The sequence below is a fragment of the Osmerus eperlanus genome, chromosome 8, assembly GCF_963692335.1.
Source record: "Osmerus eperlanus chromosome 8, fOsmEpe2.1, whole genome shotgun sequence".
In the NCBI taxonomy this organism is placed as follows: domain Eukaryota; kingdom Metazoa; phylum Chordata; class Actinopteri; order Osmeriformes; family Osmeridae; genus Osmerus; species Osmerus eperlanus.
Genome location: NC_085025.1, coordinates 2,951,339 through 2,970,075, shown reverse-complemented (window position 1 = coordinate 2,970,075; position 18,737 = coordinate 2,951,339). Strand labels below are relative to the sequence as shown.

The 18,737-nt window shown below is 50.0% G+C and overlaps 3 protein-coding genes and 1 long non-coding RNA gene across 11 annotated transcripts in view; 1 reads left to right on the top strand and 3 right to left on the bottom strand.

Annotated features, from left to right (window-relative positions):
• dpysl5b (dihydropyrimidinase like 5b) overlaps positions 1 to 2,474 on the bottom strand; it is an 8,113-nt gene extending 5,639 nt beyond the window's left edge. The window contains exon 1 of the mRNA XM_062468057.1: positions 2,448 to 2,474. Within this exon, the coding sequence (XP_062324041.1) occupies positions 2,448 to 2,474 (27 nt within the window). The remainder of the gene's footprint in view (positions 1 to 2,447) is intronic.
• Positions 1 to 18,737, top strand: part of ost4 (oligosaccharyltransferase complex subunit 4 (non-catalytic)) — a 95,985-nt gene that overhangs the window by 38,124 nt on the left and 39,124 nt on the right. The window contains exon 2 of one of the 2 annotated variants that reach the window (XM_062467979.1): positions 10,013 to 10,032. The exons of the other annotated variant lie outside the window; for it this stretch is intronic. The gene's annotated coding sequence lies outside the window, so the exon portion shown is untranslated. Of the gene's footprint in view, positions 1 to 10,012; positions 10,033 to 18,737 lie in introns of those variants that run through there. 2 annotated transcript variants of the gene reach the window in all.
• On the bottom strand, positions 3,116 to 6,864 carry LOC134025113 (uncharacterized). Its single transcript, XR_009930984.1, has 3 exons — positions 6,736 to 6,864; positions 5,153 to 5,305; positions 3,116 to 3,252 (listed from the first exon to the last, which is right to left on the bottom strand). It is a non-coding gene; the product is annotated as an uncharacterized LOC134025113 (long non-coding RNA).
• The window catches only part of dtnba (dystrobrevin, beta a), a 16,163-nt gene continuing 4,856 nt past the window's right edge, over positions 7,431 to 18,737 (bottom strand). For 2 of the 7 annotated variants that reach the window (XM_062467905.1, XM_062467904.1), the window contains exons 2-21: positions 17,531 to 17,607; positions 17,174 to 17,254; positions 16,276 to 16,489; positions 16,110 to 16,195; positions 15,801 to 15,955; positions 15,521 to 15,626; positions 14,720 to 14,886; positions 14,321 to 14,445; positions 12,751 to 12,822; positions 12,524 to 12,601; positions 12,275 to 12,362; positions 11,515 to 11,600; positions 11,105 to 11,218; positions 10,833 to 10,929; positions 10,549 to 10,569; positions 10,245 to 10,398; positions 10,046 to 10,135; positions 9,846 to 9,890; positions 9,176 to 9,204; positions 7,431 to 9,063 (exon numbers count right to left, since the gene is read on the bottom strand). In XM_062467905.1, coding sequence (XP_062323889.1) covers positions 9,197 to 9,204; positions 9,846 to 9,890; positions 10,046 to 10,135; positions 10,245 to 10,398; positions 10,549 to 10,569; positions 10,833 to 10,929; positions 11,105 to 11,218; positions 11,515 to 11,600; positions 12,275 to 12,362; positions 12,524 to 12,601; positions 12,751 to 12,822; positions 14,321 to 14,445; positions 14,720 to 14,886; positions 15,521 to 15,626; positions 15,801 to 15,955; positions 16,110 to 16,195; positions 16,276 to 16,489; positions 17,174 to 17,254; positions 17,531 to 17,606 — 1,863 coding nt within the window. In that variant the 5' untranslated portion in view covers position 17,607 and the 3' untranslated portion in view covers positions 7,431 to 9,063; positions 9,176 to 9,196. Of the gene's footprint in view, positions 9,064 to 9,170; positions 9,205 to 9,845; positions 9,891 to 10,045; positions 10,136 to 10,244; positions 10,399 to 10,548; positions 10,570 to 10,832; positions 10,930 to 11,104; positions 11,219 to 11,514; positions 11,601 to 12,274; positions 12,363 to 12,523; positions 12,602 to 12,750; positions 12,823 to 14,320; positions 14,446 to 14,719; positions 14,887 to 15,520; positions 15,627 to 15,800; positions 15,956 to 16,109; positions 16,196 to 16,275; positions 16,490 to 17,173; positions 17,255 to 17,530; positions 17,608 to 18,737 lie in introns of those variants that run through there. The other 5 variants (XM_062467906.1, XM_062467909.1, XM_062467908.1 and 2 more) reach the window with 5 other exon arrangements.

Here is an 18,737-nt window from a genome sequence, read left to right as displayed (position 1 = left end):
AGACAGAGATGAGGAAACGTTTTGTGTGTCATCTGCTGTGTGGGACAGACAAGTGCTAATTGTGACTTTTCACACACTGTGGCACTCTCACACACACACACACACACACACACACACACACACACACACTGTGGCACTCTCACACACTGTGACACTCTCTCACACACACACACACTGTGGCACTCTCACACTCACACACACACTCACTATGTCTTAGAGTCAATGCTTGTTAGCACGATGTTAAGCAGGTGTGCCTGAGGCAAAGTCTGCACAGGATCAGTCTGAATGACCCCTCTAATCACTCTCTCTCTCACACACACACACTCACAAACACGGTCACAAACACACATACACACACACACTTCTGAATATAGTACTAAGGGTTTCTGTGGGGAAAGATGGTGCTTAGTTAATTCTGTAATTAGCAGTCATATAGACAACCCTGGGTGTATAATTAAGTTGGCATGACAATAGCCTGTGTTGATACAGTTTGTGTTTATTGAAGTGGACTGCTAACACATTTATAACAGCATTTGGTCAAATTACCAGCTATTTTAACAAAGCAGACAAACGTATAGGATTTGGTATAATGATAATCTATGATAACTTTTTTCTATTGTCCTACTATCTTATATTATGAACCCCTTGCTGAAACAGTAGCGCTACAAAGTACATTTAATGATGCTAACCACTAATACTACATTCTCTAACTGGCTAGCAGGGTTTTATAGGTGTGTTGCTAACAGGCTAGCAGTGTTTTATAGATGGGTCGTTAAGAAGAAAGAAAGAATGGTGGGGGCAGCGGGGGGATTGTTGCGAGACTAGAAGCTACGCTAACGCTAACTAGCGCTAACAAGCCTGGCGAGACTAATGAACAGGTGAGAAGATCTATAAAACACAAGGGACAAAGTGCCCCTGGAACAACCACACCCCGCACAGACACAAAGAGAGAAAGATTAAAAACCTAAAGTACACAGACGCAAACTCGTAAGAAGAGATGATCCGCCATACTTCAGAAAGAGCCGTGAGTGTATCGCCCCCTCTGTTTCGTACCAATGAAGGACCTTCTGTGCTAAAGCACCGAGTACATTAGGACCAGAGAAGGACAAACATACAGAAATAGAGGGAGGGCGGGGGCTCTATGAAGAGAGAAAAAACACAGAAAACTCACAGCTAGCGCTTCACCCCCTTGAAAACCACCTTTCGCCCATTTCTTTACCCTCTCAATTCATCACGCTCTTTATCTATCTCTCTCTCTCTCTTTCTCTCTCTTTCTCTCTCATCCTCCACTTCCTCTTGTTCTCTCTCTTCAGCGCCAACTTCCTGTTTTTCATTCACATTTAAAGCTGACCTCATGCACGTGAAGCCCTATCTAGGTTCTGCATGTATTAGCCATGGAAAGTACCTGGTGTTCTATACAAGACCCAACCTGTCAGAACAGCAGGGTAACACTGACAGTGACACTGACCACCTCAAACGTCCTTCTGGTTCCCTCACTGCCAGTTGTGTTTTCATTCCCTGTGAAGGGGTCACAGTGTTAAGGCTGGCTCAACGTCGTCCTTAAGCCAGAGCCAGGATCACATTACCCTAACCCCCTACCCACCCACCCTAATCATAACAATAAGCAGGAGTGAGAGAGAGAGAGAGAGAGAGAGAGAGAGAGGAGTGAGTGAGAGAGAGAGAGAGAGAGAGAGAGAGAGAGAGAGAGAGAGAGAGAGAGAGAGAGAGAGAGAGAGAGAGAGAGAGAGAGGAGTGAGAAAGTATCTGGCATCCTCTCAAGTTCACGCAGCTTCTAAAGGGGCCTGGGTGAATGGGGCTCAGTGTAGACTGTGGTTAGACACAGTACACACATGCCTGCAAACTAACACACGGACACACACATGCACACACATGCACGCAGCTACCCACAGGCTCAGAAACACACATGGTTTCAACGGCAGAGATGAGAGAGGAAGAGCAGAGAGGAGGAAAGAGGGGGATGTCTTTAAATAGCTGAGAGAGAGAGAGAGAGAGAGAGAGAGAGAGAGAGAGAGAGAGAGAGAGAGAGAGAGAGAGAGAGAGAGAGGAGCCAACTAATCCATTTAACTATGGAACTATCACTATTACTGGTCTGGATGGATGGGTGTGGAGGAGGGGGGGGGGTGGAAGGCGGGAAAAGTGAGAGAGTAAAATGATATACAGTAAATCCTCCCTCCCTCTTTTTCTTTCTTTCTCTGGTCTATAGTTAGTCTGTCAATCTCATAGCTCCACCCTTAGCGCCACACAATGGCTCTATTCCTGGATACATTCTGGAGGGCGTGCGATGGTGTGTGCGAGGGTGGGTGCGAGGGTGTGCGTGTGCTGTATGTGTGTCTGTGTTAAAGGGATGTGGGTATGAGAGGGAGTTTGGAACCTCACATGGGGTGTAGAAAAGCGGGAAACTGGAAGGGGAAAGGGGGAAACCACACCGGGGTTCCAGTCCTGGCAGGTTCCATGGCTTCTGAGCCGCTGCAGGGGAAAAGACGCCTGAGGCGGCACGTTGCAGCCGGGCCGGCCAGCCGGCTCTGTCCTGGAGGACTACTACTTCCTGCGGCCCTCCAGGTGCCCAGCCCTATCAGGCTTTTACATCCTTACATCGTTCTCTTTCTATTTTTCTTGAAAGCCTGAGGTGCGAGTCAAACGAGCTTTAGGCAGAGATGGAAGGATAGAGAGGGGAGGAAGTGAGGCGCTGCCTTCTGACAGGAGGCTAGAGGGGGGAGGAAGTGAGGTGCTGCCTTCTGACAGGAGGCTCAGTCAGGCAGACTAGCTGTCAATGCTCAGACAGCGAAGCAGGCTGAGACCTGCCCTTACACACACACACACAGCCACTCAGTGTTTCTCCACAGTCTCGTCTAACTGACAGTCTGTTTGATCAGCTGGACTCAGGTGGTGCACACAGAAATACTCCACACACACAAAGATAGGAGAGAGAGAGAGAGAGAGAGAGAGAGAGAGAGAGAGAGAGAGAGAGAGAGAGAGAGAGAGAGAGAGAGAGAGAGAGAGAGAGAGAGAGAGAAAGAAAGAGATAGGGAGAGTAGAGAGAGAGAGAGAGCGATGGGGGCTGAAAGTAGTGCAGGGCTTGATAGAGTGAAAAGTCATGGCGCCATGGATACTGCTAATGATGTCACTCACAGGAGACTGGGGGTTGCGTTTCCTACTGGGCCGTCCGGCTCGGCGGGCAGGGAGACTGGCGGCCACCCCCTCAGGACTGTCATGGTCCGCTCCGTCTTCACTCTGACCAATCACAGACAGCTGGTGTTAGACATCAGCCAATCACACAGCAGCCCTGAACAGACTGAAGCTGGACTTGCAGTAGATGCAGTTTCAGGTACCATGTAATAACAGTGTCGCGATTGTGTAATTTGCCATGATAAAAACAAAGTCTCTGTAAGGTACACTCAGACAGTGGCTTCAAATCTTCCTATAGGTGATGGCAAAATGTCTCTCTCTGTCTCTCTGTCTCTCTGTCTCTCTCTCTCTCTCTCTCTCTCTCTCTCTCTCTCTCTCTCTCTCTCTCTCTCTCTCTGTCTCTCTCCCTCTCTCTCCCTCTCTCTCTCTCTCTCTCTCCATCTCTCTCTCTCGCTCTCTCTCTCTCCGTCTCTCTCTCAATCTCTCCCTCTCTGTCTCTCTCTGTCTGTCTGTCTCTCTCTCTCACTCTCTCTCTCTCTCTCTCTCTCTCTCCCTCTCTCTGTCTGTCTCTCTCTCGCTCTCTCTCTCTCTCTCTCGCTCTCTCTCTCTCTGTCTCTGTCCCTCTCTCTCTCTCTCTCTCTCTCTCTCTGTCCCTCTCTCTCTCTCTCTCTCTGTCTCCCACTCTCGCTCTCTCGCTCTCTCTCGCTCTCTCTCTCTGCTCATTCCTCTCTTTCCCCATCTGTCTGTTCCTCCCTCGTTCGGTATGCTGGCTGCTGATGACCGTGGAGTGGTTGCTAAGGTGAGGAAACTGCTTAGCAACTGTCACCGAGGAGCCGATGTGCTGACTAAACCTCCCGATGTCACTTCCTTGACGACCGGCATAGCAACCGTTTGGAAAACCCACGGGTTCTGCACTGCTCGCCTGCCGTGTGCGGGCGTACCGCGCTCACTAATGTAGAGTTCTCCAAGAATCCAACCTTATCTGCCATCAGCTGAATCGACCCCCAATCCTGACTTTGCATGAACAAACAAATGACAGCAATGCAAACATCTTGTAAGGCAAATTATAACCAACCTACCAGACCATCCACACACGGGATACTCACACACACGATTGTCTGTTTCGTATCTCAGGTCTATTTCTGTCTCCTGCAGGTTATTTTAGGCTACTGCTGTTGCTAAGCAACCAGACGGCTGCCGGGGCGACAAGAGGAAGATCCCAACAGCAGCAGGCAGCTTGTCCTCTTTCCTCCCTCTCCTTCGTCTCTCTCTCTCTTTCCCTCCTTTCTCCCTCTCTCTCTCTCTCTCTCTTTCCCTCTATCTCCCTCTCTCTCTCTCTATCTCCCTCTCTCTCTCTTTCCCTCTCCCTCCCTCTCTCTCTCTCTGCATCCCTCTAAACCAATCTACTTCCACCTCTTTCCCTCCAATTTTTCTACATTTTCATCCTGCACCCCCCCCCCCCCAAAAAAAATAAGCCGTTCTCCATTGTTTCATAATGAAGAATCGTCGTCAGCCCTGCCCTTCATGTTTCTCTTACTGCATCCCTCCAGTCATCCCTCCAGGTGCACACAAACAATGGGGAAGTCCTACAGTCCCTGGGACTCAACTCTTTGTTTCTAAGCAGAAAATATAAGGTCTGGGGAAAACATACAAAATCCAGGCCATGTTGGCTGGGTGCCAGTGTGTGCGTGTAAGGCAGGTCTTTATATAGTAGTAACAGAGAATGAGGTTCAGACTTTCACAGATTTATGAGCTCTGCCCTGGGCTCTGGGGGAGCAAATGAAAGAGGCCATTTTTCACCTCAAGAGTGTGTGTGTGCGTGTGTGTCTGTGTGTGTGTGCATCTGTCTGTGTGTGTGTGCGTATTCTTGAATGTATTCTTCACTGGAACGTGAAACGGTTTGGGGGTGAATGTAAATATATAACTATTAGTTTAATGATTACTTAAACACACAAAACACACACACGTAAATGCCCCCAACAAGGTGTTTGTTGGGTGTTCTCACCATGTCGTTGGCTGGGTCAGTCTCTGGAAGTTGGAGTGTATTGGTGGCTGGAGAATTGGACGGCATGGTGGGAATTCTTATCAAAACGGTATAAAAAAACTTAAAACATCAAAAATGGCTTGTGTAGCACCTTCATTCAGTCCTTCCAATTACCTGTACATGAGGACAAAGAGCTGCTTTAGTACATCAGGCAGATTCCTGTCAAAGTCACCGACGGGACATCTTTATTTGAGCAAGAAATTGACTGAACATGGAACGTGGATTTTTTTTGAGAGATCAATAACCATTCTAATGACAATATTGACATTCAGATATAAAATAAAAATAAAAACAAATCCACAAGACCTTTTCCACATTTGCAGTTAAGGCCAGGTGTGTGTGCGTGTGTGTATGTGATGAGAGAACCACAAATATGGCTGAGCTGAGCGATGACAGGTCTGACTGCAGGTTAACAACCACCCCACCCCCTCCCCACCCCCCCTCCCCACCCCCTCCCCACCCAAACTTCCACAGATCATGCCTAACAGTCATGCCTGGGGGAAGAAACCTGAGGTTTTTCATGACATCATGGCAGAAATCCTCCACTCACGACGACCAATATGACAGGCCTACGTGAGTATGACTTTTGAACGTGGAAACAGAAGTTCTTGGAAGCAGGGAACATCAGAAGAGTGGGTGTACACAGTAGGCCTATCAAAAACACCCACACTCTGCGCCTTCAGCAAAACTTCTCCACAGATTTAAGTGTATGAAGTTCATAGTCTTTCAAATAAAACATACGCACGTCGATCACAAATGTATGTGAATAATAGGGATACTATCCGTGGTCATCATTTAGTCTTTCGCGGATAATGTCTCCGTTATTGACATCAGTCGTTTTGTGTCAAGACAACAACGGTCTGCGCCTGTGTGTCTGGGTGGGTATGATCGGAGGACTTAGTTGCGCAAAAAAAGGGTTGGTTCAGAGCCAAACTAGGCCTACACTACAGAATTTCCAATAATGAGGCAGCGGCGGCCTTTTAACAAACGCGCGCGCGTGCACATATACACACAGTTATACAAAACACGACACGACCCTATTACCGGAACAAAGCCACGCGTTATCCAAATAACTGGACAAATACGCCGGTGACTGTCTCCTCAAGTGCAGAGTGGCGGCAGGATTGATTGTCCCTCGGTGAACGGCGTTGGTAGATTACTGGGTCAGGTAAAACGGGGGCGCGGACAGACTCAATGCACCCGTTAACCTCAGCATGCGCGTTCCGCGGCGACAGCTACGCGCTTGTGTCTGCATCTGGAGTAAAGCCGTGCTTACGATGTGCCTGCGGGGGGTATCAGTTAAACTTCCCCGTCGCGAGTTGTCGTTATTAACGGGAAAGGTGTCCGGTATGTCGGCGTTTACCCTAAATAAATCTCCTCAAGTTCACTCGCCCGTAGCCGTATATAATGCGCACAGCTACACGTTCAGACAGCTAAAAATGGTACCCTGTTTTATTTAGACGCACTATGCGTGATAGGCCTAAGGCACATAATCTAAACAACTGTGTCAATATGTCTCCAGGGAGATGGAGGTTGATATTTACCGTGTTGGCCGTCCCAGGCCCGGACCCCGCGATCGTCTCACTCCCTCGCTCTCTACCGGGTCTCCCTCCGTTTCTGCTCGTACTCCCTGTCTCTTTCCACCGGCCTTCTCTCACGAGCCGCAGAGGCCGCCACACCGAAAAAGTTTCCGCTGGGTCCTAAAGTCTGGTGCCGTTCACCACCACACAAACTTGTAGACAGACTCACACGGCGGCATAGACGCTTCCTTTCTTTCTCTCTCTCCTTCTAAACCCAAATTTCTCGGACAGGTAGCTGACTGTTGGTTAGCTGGCTGACCTGTGGCCGACCCTGGCCTACTGACCCTCTCAGGTGAAACCGAGAGCTGATAAGGAGGTGGGCTGGGGGAGAGGATTGGATTGAAGGCTAAATAGTTATTTATGGGAGTCTGTAAGGTCACAACCCAGACCTTTGAGAACTTCATTGAGTCCTCAGTTTTCTCCCCGCCCATACTTTCCCCAGCTCTCACTCTCTCACACACACACTCACTGTCAAAACACACTCACACACACACATTCTCCGACTCATGACCCAGACCTGACCTTTGCTGGAGAATCATGGGAAACCTGAGATCAAGAGCTCATCAATATTAATGATGAGCTTTAAATAACCACCTCCCAAAAACTGTCGTTTTCTGAAAAACAACAATCAAACAGAGATGACCAGAGAGACTAAGGTGGTTTGTGTTAAATAATATTTATTGGTGATGAAACAGATCAACACAGCATTGACCAGTCATGTCCAGGATTACGCATCAGAGCTAAGCACGCTTAAAGTTACTCTTTAATGGCGATCCCGTTCACATATCATCATCCATCATTCACTTCACCACTCACACTCTCAGTCAGTCAGTCATTCAGAAATTAGATTTTTAAGCATGCTTAATGGTTTCCAATTTCAATAAAACAGGAAGTGAGGTCATGTTCCACTAGGGAGTGGGCAATGTAGTAGCACCTATACTAGGTTTCTAAGCTGCCAATGGAAACCACAGTGACGGCGGATATTGAGAAGGTATGAAAGTTTACAAGGCACGGGGACACGCTCTCATTCAGCAGGAAAGGTTTTGCTGCCCAAGACAGATACAGCACTAACTCGAAACTTCATCTCCCATAATCTTGTGCCTCTGGCAGGAGCATAAAGGCAGCGTGACCTCATTATACAGCAGAGAAAAACTATCGGACCAACTCTTTTCATTATCACACACACATCCACACACATCCACAAAATTATTTTCAAACACGCAAACTCGCAAACTTGTTTGCATGGCTGGAGTTATAAAAGAGCTTAACTGACAGCCCTCAGGGAACACCTTCAGTACCAGTACCCAGCCCTGTGCTTACCCACACAGACATACTGTCACACAGGCACCAGGTGAGTTATTAGCATTCTCTGCTCAGCCTCGACACAGAGATAGAGGAGAGCTGTGATGGACTGTCTCTGGCCGTACACACAGCGGTCAGTTTTACCAAGAGAACACATAAAAGCAGACAGGGCATCACACACACCATGAGATCATTTCAAGGTAATAAATAAACACACAGTGCTGATCGCACACGCCCCTCCTCTCTCATCCCCTCATCCAGTATCCCTCTGTTCACCTCACTATCTCATCCCCTCATCCAGTATCCCTCTGTTCACCTCACTCTCTCATCCCCTCATCCAGTATCCCTCTGTTCACCTCACTCTCTCATCCCCTCATCCAGTATCCCTCTGTTCACCTCACTCTCTCATCCCCTCATCCAGTATCCCTCTGTTCCCCTCACTCTCTCATCCCCTCATCCAGTATCCCTCTGTTCACCTCACTCTCTCATCCCCTCATCCAGTATCCCTCTGTTCACCTCACTCTCTCATCCCCTCATCCAGTATCCCTCTGTTCCCCTCACTCTCTCATCCCTTCATCTTGGACTCTTCCTCTTACTTTCTGTACCTACTTTCTTACTACTTTTCTATCTCTTTTCTTTACAGAACATCTGCTTCTCCTTCTGTCTTTCTCTTTTTACCCCTCTATAAAGCATATGGCAGATCATATTTTAGACCAAATCAGTAGATTTCATATTGCTCATAAAGCTCTGAACACTCAAAACGAAATCAAAACAAAATAAAATCACATATAAAGAGAAATCCATATCAGAATCACAGCAATATATCAGTAGGGTCAGTCAATTTGGTGTCCAGCATTATGATTGGTTGATTGGAGGGGAGCTGGCTTTGATGCTCAAGTCCTATTGGAGAACACCAAATAGAGTTCCAAAGGCTGGCTGGCTCTTTGGTGTTGCCACGACAACAGCTGCAGTCGAGTCATATCACTTGGCCTGGGGGGAGACAGAAAAAAGGTCCAGCCCATCAAACTAGGAGTTTAAAACACAGCCAGTTAGAGTTTGGTAAGGATAAAGCAGAGGGCATGATAGACCTGACTTACTATACCTCTGTGTCCTCTGGGTCTCCTTAACCTGCTGAGACAGATAGACATGGTTAGAGACAAGCCCCATTCAAACCATACAGGGGTCTAGTGGTCTAGTTAAGAGGGTAGTGGTCTAGTTAAGAGGGTAGTGGTCTAGTTAAGAGGGTAGTGGTCTGGTTAAGCAGGTAGTGGCCTAGTTACGAGGGTAGTGGTCTGGTTAAGAGGGTAGTGGTCTAGTTAAGAGGGTAGTGGTCTAGTTAAGAGGGTAGTGGTCTAGTTAAGAGGGTAGTGGTCTAGTTAAGCAGGTAGTGGTCTGGTTAAGCAGGTAGTGGTCTGGTTAAGCAGGTAGTGGTCTGGTTAAGAGGGTAGTGGTCTGGTTAAGAGGGTAGTGGTCTAGTTAAGAGGGTAGTGGTCTAGTTAAGAGGGTAGTGGTCTAGTTAAGAGGGTAGTGGTCTAGTTAAGCAGGTAGTGGTCTGGTTAAGCAGGTAGTGGTCTGGTTAAGAGGGTAGTGGTCTGGTTAAGAGGGTAGTGGTCTGGTTAAGAGGGTAGTGGTCTAGTTAAGAGGGTAGTGGTCTAGTTAAGAGGGTAGTGGTCTAGTTAAGAGGGTAGTGGTCTAGTTAAGCAGGTAGTGGTCTGGTTAAGCAGGTAGTGGTCTGGTTAAGCAGGTAAGGGTTTAGTTAGGAAGGTCCTTACCTCTATCTTTTCCATTTAGCAATCTCTCCTCTTCTTCATCACCATCTGCAGAGAGGCAGAGGGAAAGATCCAGGAAGGTTTAGCTTCATTTGTCATTTGAAGTGCTGCAATGCACCTGAGACCTCAGTACGGGTAAGTGTGTGCCATTATCATACACACACAGAAAGGTGTGTGTGTGTGTGAGAGAGTGTGTGTCGTACCAGAGTGCATCTCCTTCACCAGAGATGACATGGTGTTGGTGATGGAGTCTGCTGCCACCAGCAGATCATTACGGAGGTTCCTCCTGGGGCCTGGAGGGAAAACAGTCCAATCACGGGTCAGGGAACACACACACACACAGACACACACACACACACACACACCAATTACACAGGTGTAGACAAACACACAAGTCTTTACCGTGAGCAAAGGCCTCTTGTACGTCGCCCCCTACTCCGGCTAGTGAGTCCCGGGGGAGATAGGCAGGTGAGTGAGAGGGGGAGGGGCCTGCTGAGCGGGCTGGGGTCGGGACCTGGCGAGGGGGTGTGGCCTGGGCGGAGCCTGCCGCCTGAGCCTGAGAGAAAGAGAGAGCGAAAGAGGTGAGATAGTCTATCAAACACAACGCAATATATATCACTTGTGTTCTCAGACAGACGTTTAGAGAAGTGTACAAATAGAGATGGAGGAAAAGAGACAGATGAAGAAAAAGAGAGAGAGAACTTACAGCCTGTCTCTGCTCCTCATCCTACGGGGTGCAGCAGAAAGATGAAAGGAAGAGACAGGAAAGAGGGAAAAGTGAGAAATAACAGGGACAGGTGCAGAAGGAAACCAACATGAAAGCTCTACTGCATCAAAGAATCCAAGATTAGAAACAGTGAGGGAACGAGTAGAGGAAGAGAGGAGGGCTCGGTTAAGGACAACTGCCCTCTAGTGGTGGATATCTCTCCCTGCATGCAGGTGTGTGTGTGCGTGTGTGTGTGTATCTGTGTGTGTGTGTGTGCAGTTCACCTTCAGAAGCTTCATCAGTCCTTCCAGCTGCACCATCAGCTCCCTTCTGCTCTCCTGCAGAGCCGACATCCTCTGCTCCAACTCATCTTTCCTCTGCCTGAAACACACACACACACACTTAATACTTTGACATTAATGGTACCAGTCAGTCATTAGCTAGAGTATTCTAGTTTCGTCTTTGTCCGTTTTATCCCAAGAGCACTGGGCCCAGCCTAGTGGAGTTGCGGTAAAGCCTGGGCCACGGGTAGCGTCTGTGCCCAGACATCGGATACCTGAGCTGGCGTAGCTCTGCCAGAAGGGTGGGGTTGGTGTGTCCCTTCTCCGGACTGGGCTGGCACGCTGTCTCGTGCTCCATGCGCAGGCTCTGGATCTCTGCCAGAATCTCTCTGAAACAGAACAAAGACACTCCAGTATTTACATTTACATTTAGCAGACGCTCTAGCAGACGCTCTTATCCAGAGCGACTTACAGTAATTAAAGGGACATTCCCCCCGAGGCAAGTAGGGTGAAGTGCCTTGCCCAAGGACACAACGTCATTTGGCAGAGCCGGGAATCGAACAGGTAACCTTAAGATTACTGGCCCGACTCCCTAACCGCTCAGCCACCTGACTCCTAGTATAAACACAGTATAAACACAGACACACACAAACAGGCAACTACGATAGTCTTTTGACTTGTGTACCTGTTCTTGTGCTCCAGTTGGGCAATGAGCTGTCTCTGCTGTTTATTTACATCTAAATTTGGACCCCGATCAGCTGCAGGTCTGTCCTGAAATACAGACACACACACACGCTAAACTTTAGTAGCATTCATCAACATCCTCAACCCACAGGTCCTGTGTTGCTGTGTAGGTTGGTAGAGGTGTGTTGTGTTGGTGTGTAGGGTGGTAGAGGTGTGTTGTGTTGCTGTGTAGGTTGGTAGAGGTGTGTTGTGTTGGTGTGTAGGTTGGTAGAGGTGTGTTGTGTTGGTGTGTAGGGTGGTAGAGGTGTGTTGTGTTGGTGTGTAGGTTGGTAGAGGTGTGTTGTGTTGGTGTGTAGGGTGGTAGAGGTGTGTTGTGTTGGTGTGTAGGGTGGTAGAGGTGTGTTGTGTTGTGTTGGTGTGTAGGGTGGTAGAGGTGTGTTGTGTTGTGTTGGTGTGTAGGGTGTTAGAGGTGTGTTGTGTTGGTGTGTAGGGTGGTAGAGGTGTGTTGTGTTGGTGTGTAGGGTGGTAGAGGTGTGTTGTGTTGTGTTGGTGTGTAGGGTGGTAGAGGTGTGTTGTGTTGGTGTGTAGGGTGGTAGAGGTGTGTTGTGTTGGTGTGTAGGGTGGTAGAGGTGTGTTGTGTTGGTGTGTAGGGTGGTAGAGGTGTGTTGTGTTGGTGTGTAGGGTGGTAGAGGTGTGTTGTGTTGGTGTGTAGGGTGGTAGAGGTGTGTTGTGTTGTGTTGGTGGATCAGTGTGTGACGTACGCCTGCGCTGTCAGTCTCAGCCAGTCGTGAAGCGTAGCGGGCGATGAGTCTGTGTTCCTCGTCCCGTCTGCTGGGGCTGTCCAGGGCACTGACACACAGAGAAGGAGGGATCAACCACAGGAACAGACATGGCACCTAAAATGTCTCCCTGTCTCTCTCTCTCCCCTCCCACCCCCTCCCCCTCTCCCTCTCTCTCTCTCCTCTCCCTCTCTCCCCTGTCTCCCCCCTCTCTCTCCCTCTCTCTCTCACCATGGACTGGTCTGTAGGCGGTTGACATAGGCAGCTATCAGTGCATGTTCCTCATTCATCCGCTGAGCAGCAGCCATCCTGCAACACAAATACACACACACACACAGGCATACATACACACAAACACACACACACACACATGCACACAGAGGACGTCAGGTAAAGACAATGACAATGACTGTGTTATGATGCTGTCGGATGCTATGCAGCTGTACATCCTTCCTCACCTCTTAGAAGGACTGGGGGCTGCAGAGGACAACAGGATGGCCTCATTCATGTTCTGGATGGGCCGTGCAGGTCTACACACACACACACACACACACACACACAGACACACACACACACACACACACACACAGGGAAAAAAGGTTAGTTAGCTTACCACTTTGCAGCAGTCACATTTCTGAGCTGGATTGCAAGATTGAAGCCGGCCACTGCAAGCTCCAACACACCACTCACCACACAACAACACAGCCTCACTCTGAGAGGAGAGACAATATGCATGTACAACCCTCACATGATCTCACATGAACTCACACAAGAAACACTCTCTCTCTCTCTCTCTCTCTCTCTCTCTCTCTCTCTCTCTCTCTCTCTCTCTCTCTCTCTCTCTCTCTCTCTCTCTCTCTCTCTCACACACACACACACACTCACTCACTCACTCACTCACTCACACACTCACTCACTCACACACTCACACACTCACACACTCACACACTCACACACTCTGGGGTCTGTGTGTACCCATGCAGCGCTGAGCCGTACTGGCCTGAGCAAGCACAGACTGAACAAAGATCACCAGAGGGGCGGGGGGGGACGACGACACACAGAGAAAGACAAATAGAATGTGAGCAAAGAGAGACAGAGAGAGACAGAGAGAGACTCAGAGACAGACAGAGAGAGCGACAGACAGAGAGAGAGAAAGACAGAGAGACAAACATACAGAGAGAGAGAGAGAGAGAGAGAGAGAGAGAGAGACAGAGAGAGAGACACAGAGAGAGAGATTAAAACTGTTAAGAAAGGACATACTCACCACTTTATGATAGATAGTAATCCTTCTACAATTCAGTGTGTGAGTGTGTGCGTGTGCATTTCTGTGAGATAGACAGACTGTGTGTGTGTGTGTTTGCCAGTAGTTCGGAGAGATATATCGCTGTTGTCTGCTCTACCTAAACTAACTCCAAAGAGCCCTCCTTTAGGGGGAGGAGCTAGGAGAGCTGGATCCTCTCTGCAAACTGAACTACGACCACACTGGTGCATTAAGACAAATCAGTACAAATACTAGAGTGTGTTTGCGTCACTGCATCTGTGGGCTTTTGTGCGTGTGTGAGAGAGAGATTTTGCGTTTACCATCCGTGTATACATATTTGTGAACGTGAGTGTCAAGGTGTGTACATATGTGTGTATATATGCAGGCCTATGTGTGTGTGTGTGTGTGTGTATACAGTATCCATGTGCATATATTTAACTTTAACTTTATTTATTTATATAGCGCATTTCATACCGGAAGGCAACACAATGCGCTTCACAGCAGGATACAAACACTTATGTTTGACACTGTGTGTATCTGTGTGTGTATGTGTGTGTGTGTGTATCTGTGTGTGTGTGAGTGTGTATGTGTGTGTATGTGTGTGTGTGTGTATCTGTGTGTGTGTGAGTGTGTATGTGTGTGTGTGTGTATCTGTGTGTGTGTGAGTGTGTATGTGTGTGTGTGTGTGTGTATGTGTGTGTGTGTGTATCTGTGTGTGTGTGAGTGTGTATGTGTGTGTGTGTGTAAGTGTGTGTGTGTGTTCTTACACCAGGTTGGCCAGGTCCAAGGGTCTCTCTGGCAGCTCAGGGTAGAGGGGGTGGATGGGCTCTCTCCCAGACGCACAGCCCAGGGTCCTGCTGAGGGCCTGGCCTAGCTTCACCGCAGACGACTTCTACACACACACACAAACAGTATGGGAGTCGATAAAAGCGTCTAAATTAAACCAGTCGGAAGGAACCATATAAGAGATGAACGCTGTCTTCTAGACGTATGTGGTTGACCTTAGATACCTTTCATTGCACTTAACTGTATCTACTGTGTGTCTGTAGGGTAATACATCTCTGTTAAGGAGGCTGTTTGTTACACCTCTCCACAGGGAACACAGCGTAGACCTGCCACACACGCAGCACCCTCTAGAGGGCGCCGGGGGAACAGCAGCCACTAACCCAGGTCGAGTGCTCCTTCATCTGGTGCTGGTTGCTATGGGAACCGCTGACGTTGCCATGCCAGAAGCAGTCTTGGCAGAGCTGGTAGCCATGACAACGCCGGCATCGATAGCGAAACCCTGTCATGCCATTGGTGCGGCAGCACGAACACCTCACTGGGTGATAGACTGAGGGAGAGACAGTGAGAAACGGAGAGAGAGAGAAAGAGAGGGAAAGAGAGAGAGAGAAGAGAGACAGCAGGTTAAAACCCTTCCACGGTTAAAACCCTTCCACCTCACCAGCCGTGGTTCTCCAGAGTGAGGGGGCGGGTCCCTAGAGTGTGAGGGGGCGGGTCCCCAGAGTGTGAGGGGGCGGGTCCCTAGAGTGTGAGGGGGCGGGTCCCCAGAGTGTGAGGGGGCGGGTCCCTAGAGTGTGAGGGGGCGGGTCCCCAGAGTGTGAAGGGGCGGGTCTCCTGAAGGAGGGGGCGGGTCCCCAGAGTGTGAGGGGGCGGGTCCCCAGAGGAAGGGGGCGGGTCCCCAGAGTGTGAGGGGGCGGGTCCCCAGAGGGAGGGGGCGGGTCCCCAGAGTGTGAGGGGGTGGGTCCCCAGAGTTGTACAGGGGTTGTGGTGTGAGTCAGGTGGGAGTCAGGTGGCTGAGCGGTTAGAGAATTGGACTAGTAATCTGAAGGTTGCAGGTTCGATTCCTGGCCGTGAAAAATGACGTTGTGTCCTTGGGCAAGGCACTTCACCCTACTTGCCTCGGGGGGGAACTGTAAGTCCCTCTGGATAAGAGCGTCTGCTAAATGACTAAATGTGTGTCTCACCGTTCTCCACGTCTGCCAGGCGGTGCAGGAGCGGCAGCCACAGGAGACACTCTGGAGCGGGCTCACTCAGCATGGAGTCCAGGAACGTGTTCAGCAGCACCCTCTTCTACACACACACACACACACACACAGACTATCATTCTATTACTGCTATAATAATAACTTACAATAAATAACAGCTCCTGTATGTAGAATTTTCTTCATTTCCACAATAACGTGTGTGTGTGTGTGCTGCTCCTCACTGTGAGAGTGAGAAAGAACGAGAAACCTGAGTGTGTACCTGCTGTGGGAAGCAGGCCCGTGCAGAGGTGTGTGTGTAGCTGAAGGACGGCCCCTCATGCACGGCCGAGGGCAGCTTCAGAGCCTCACGCAGGTACCAGTCAAACTTAGACAGAAGCAACACGCCGCTGGAGTCAGATACCTGAGAAAACACATCTACACACACACACCCACACACAACCCCCCCACACACACACACCCACACACACTGGGGTTAAGAAAGAAGTGTGGTCTTCCGTCCACTAGGGGGAGGGGGAGCTGTGTGAGAGGGAACACAGCAGGAAGAGAGTGAGGATGAGGATGAACTCACATCGCAGTTTGTCAACCAGCTTCCCTCCACACAACGTGGCCAGCATGGCCTTTACTGAGATCACCGTCAGCTGACTGTGGGCTTCACTGGAACACACAAGCACACAGGTCATCACCCCTGTGTTGTGAGTGTGTGTGTGTGTGTGTGTGTCTGTGTGTGTGCGTACCTCTCCAGGGCTTCCAGGATGAAGTCCAGCAGCAGGGCGGTGCTCTGCCGGGGGCTGATGGTGTGCGTGCTGGGCAGCCGCTTGCTCAGCTGGTTGAACAGCGAGGCCAGGAGGTTCTCCAGGCGCGTCGCCGACAGCACGGCTGTCAGCTCCACCGTGTTCAGACCAGCGTCACGCACCGCCTCGATCACGTTATACACATCTATCAGGTGCACTGGGGAGGGGGAGGAGGGGGGTGAAGGAGGAGGAGGGGGGGAGGAGGGGAGGGGAGGAGGGGGGTGGAGGAGGGAGGAGGGGGGGAGGGGAGGAGGGGGGAGGAGGAGGGGGGAGGAGGGGAGGAGGGGGGAGGGGAGGAGGGGGGGGGAGGAGGAGGAGGGGGGGGGGAGGGGTGGAGGGGGAGGGGAGGAGGGGGAGGGGTGGAGGGGGAGGGGAGGAGGGGGGAGGAGGAGGAGGGGGGAGGAGGGGAGGAGGGGGAGGGGAGGAGGGGGGGGGGAGGGGGGGAGGAGGAGGAGGGGGGGGGGGGGAGGGGAGGAGGGGGGAGGAGGAGGAGGGGGAGGGGAGGAGGGGGGGGGAGGGGGGTGGAGGAGGGGGGGGGGAGGGGGGGAGGAGGAGGAGGGGGGGGAGGAGAAGGGGGGAGGAGGAGGGAGGGGGGGGAGGAGGAGGGGGGTGGAGGAGGACGAGAGGGGAGGAGGGGACAGTCAGACTGACAGTTAAGGTATGTCATGTGTAATAATGATGATAATGCTAATGTCATGTGTAATAATGATGGTAATGCTAATGTCATGTGTAATAATGATGATAACTCTAATGTAATGTGTAATAATGATGATAACGCTAATGTCATGTGTAATAATGATGATAATATGAATGTGTGTGTGTCTGCACAGGGAGAACTTACAGTTGCAAGTCTTCTGTATGTATCTCAACTTGCAGGCAGTACGGTACGTAGACAGACGAATGACATCGAAGTTCTGTTCACCTGAGAGAAAGAGAGAGAGAGAGAGAGAGAGATAGAGATAGGGAGGGAGGGAGGGAGAGAGGGGGAGAGAGAGGGAGAGAGAGAGAGAGAGAGAAGGAGTGGGGGAGAGAGAGAGAGAAAGAGAGAGAAAGAGAGAGAGGGGGGGAGAGAAAGAGAGAGGGAGAGAAAGAGAGTCTCCGTGGTGTGAACAGATTTGAGGGGTGGGGTTGCTGGTAAGGGTCAAGAGCAGGTCATGCAGGGATTAGGGATTAAGACGAGGGGTGAAAGGTCACTCACCCATCTCCACCAGGATCTGCCTCCTCTCCGCCATGCCGTCTCCCCTCTCTCTCCTCCCCCCCTCCTCGATCATCATCCTGGAGGGAAACACATGCCTTACCAAACAATAGAAACGCAAAACACAGACGCGAGCAATGCACTCCCACTCACACATCAGTACGTGTCTCACTGGACAGTCTATACCAGATGGAATCTTCTATCGGTCACTAGGAGATGACTGGCATGTTTGGTAAATATTTATGACACAAGCTAACAGAATCTGATATCGCATCTGGCCTCTGGGAGTTCTTGCGGGTGGATAGACAGAGCAGTGTTGCAGGGCTGAAGGGCTGCCTGCACACTTACATCTCTGAAGCACGTCGCAGGGAGACGGTAGGAGCGAGGTACAAGTACAGAGAAAGCTGTCGATCATTCGTTGCAGTAGAAGAAAAAAAAAACACTGGTGATTGCATCCATCGCCATGGAAACGGTCACACCATGCCCCCCCCCCCCCCCCTCCCCTGCAAATATTTGCATTCCTCTATGAACACACTGCCAAGCCGACCCCAACACCAACTCTCTAAGTGATGGTGGATTTCCTCTGTCTGTCAATGGTTGCACTACAAACACGCACACACACACACACACCTCCCACATTCCACAGAGGATTTCAGAGTTTCCCAGGAGACTTAACCTCAACTGAGACAAAAGCAGCCTTCCTATACTATGCCTCTCTTTCACACACACACAAAACGCTCTCTCTCACACACACACACACACACACACACACACACACACAGACACACACTCTCACACCTCTCAGACCTAAATGCAGCTCCTTGCCAGATGACCAGAGACAGGTGTACTCTCTCTATCATACAGCGTGGAGACAGGTCAGGCTCAACAGAATGTTTACACATAACATCTAGCACACCCTCCCTCCCTCCCTTCTCTCTCCCTTCTCTCTCTCCCACTGCTCTCCTCTTCTTCTCCTCCAACTTGTTTACTTTCTCCAGCCAGCTGACACACTGTAGCACACTCACTTTAGCGTTGGGTAGCATTCCCACTCATTCAATGAAAAAAAAAAATATATATTAGATACAGTATATTTTGTTGCCTTTTTGTGGTTTTATTGGACAAAGACAGTAAGAGACAGGAAATGTATGGGAGAGAGAGAGAGGGGAGGACATGCAGGAATGGCCCGAGCCGGAATCGAACCTGGGCCGCT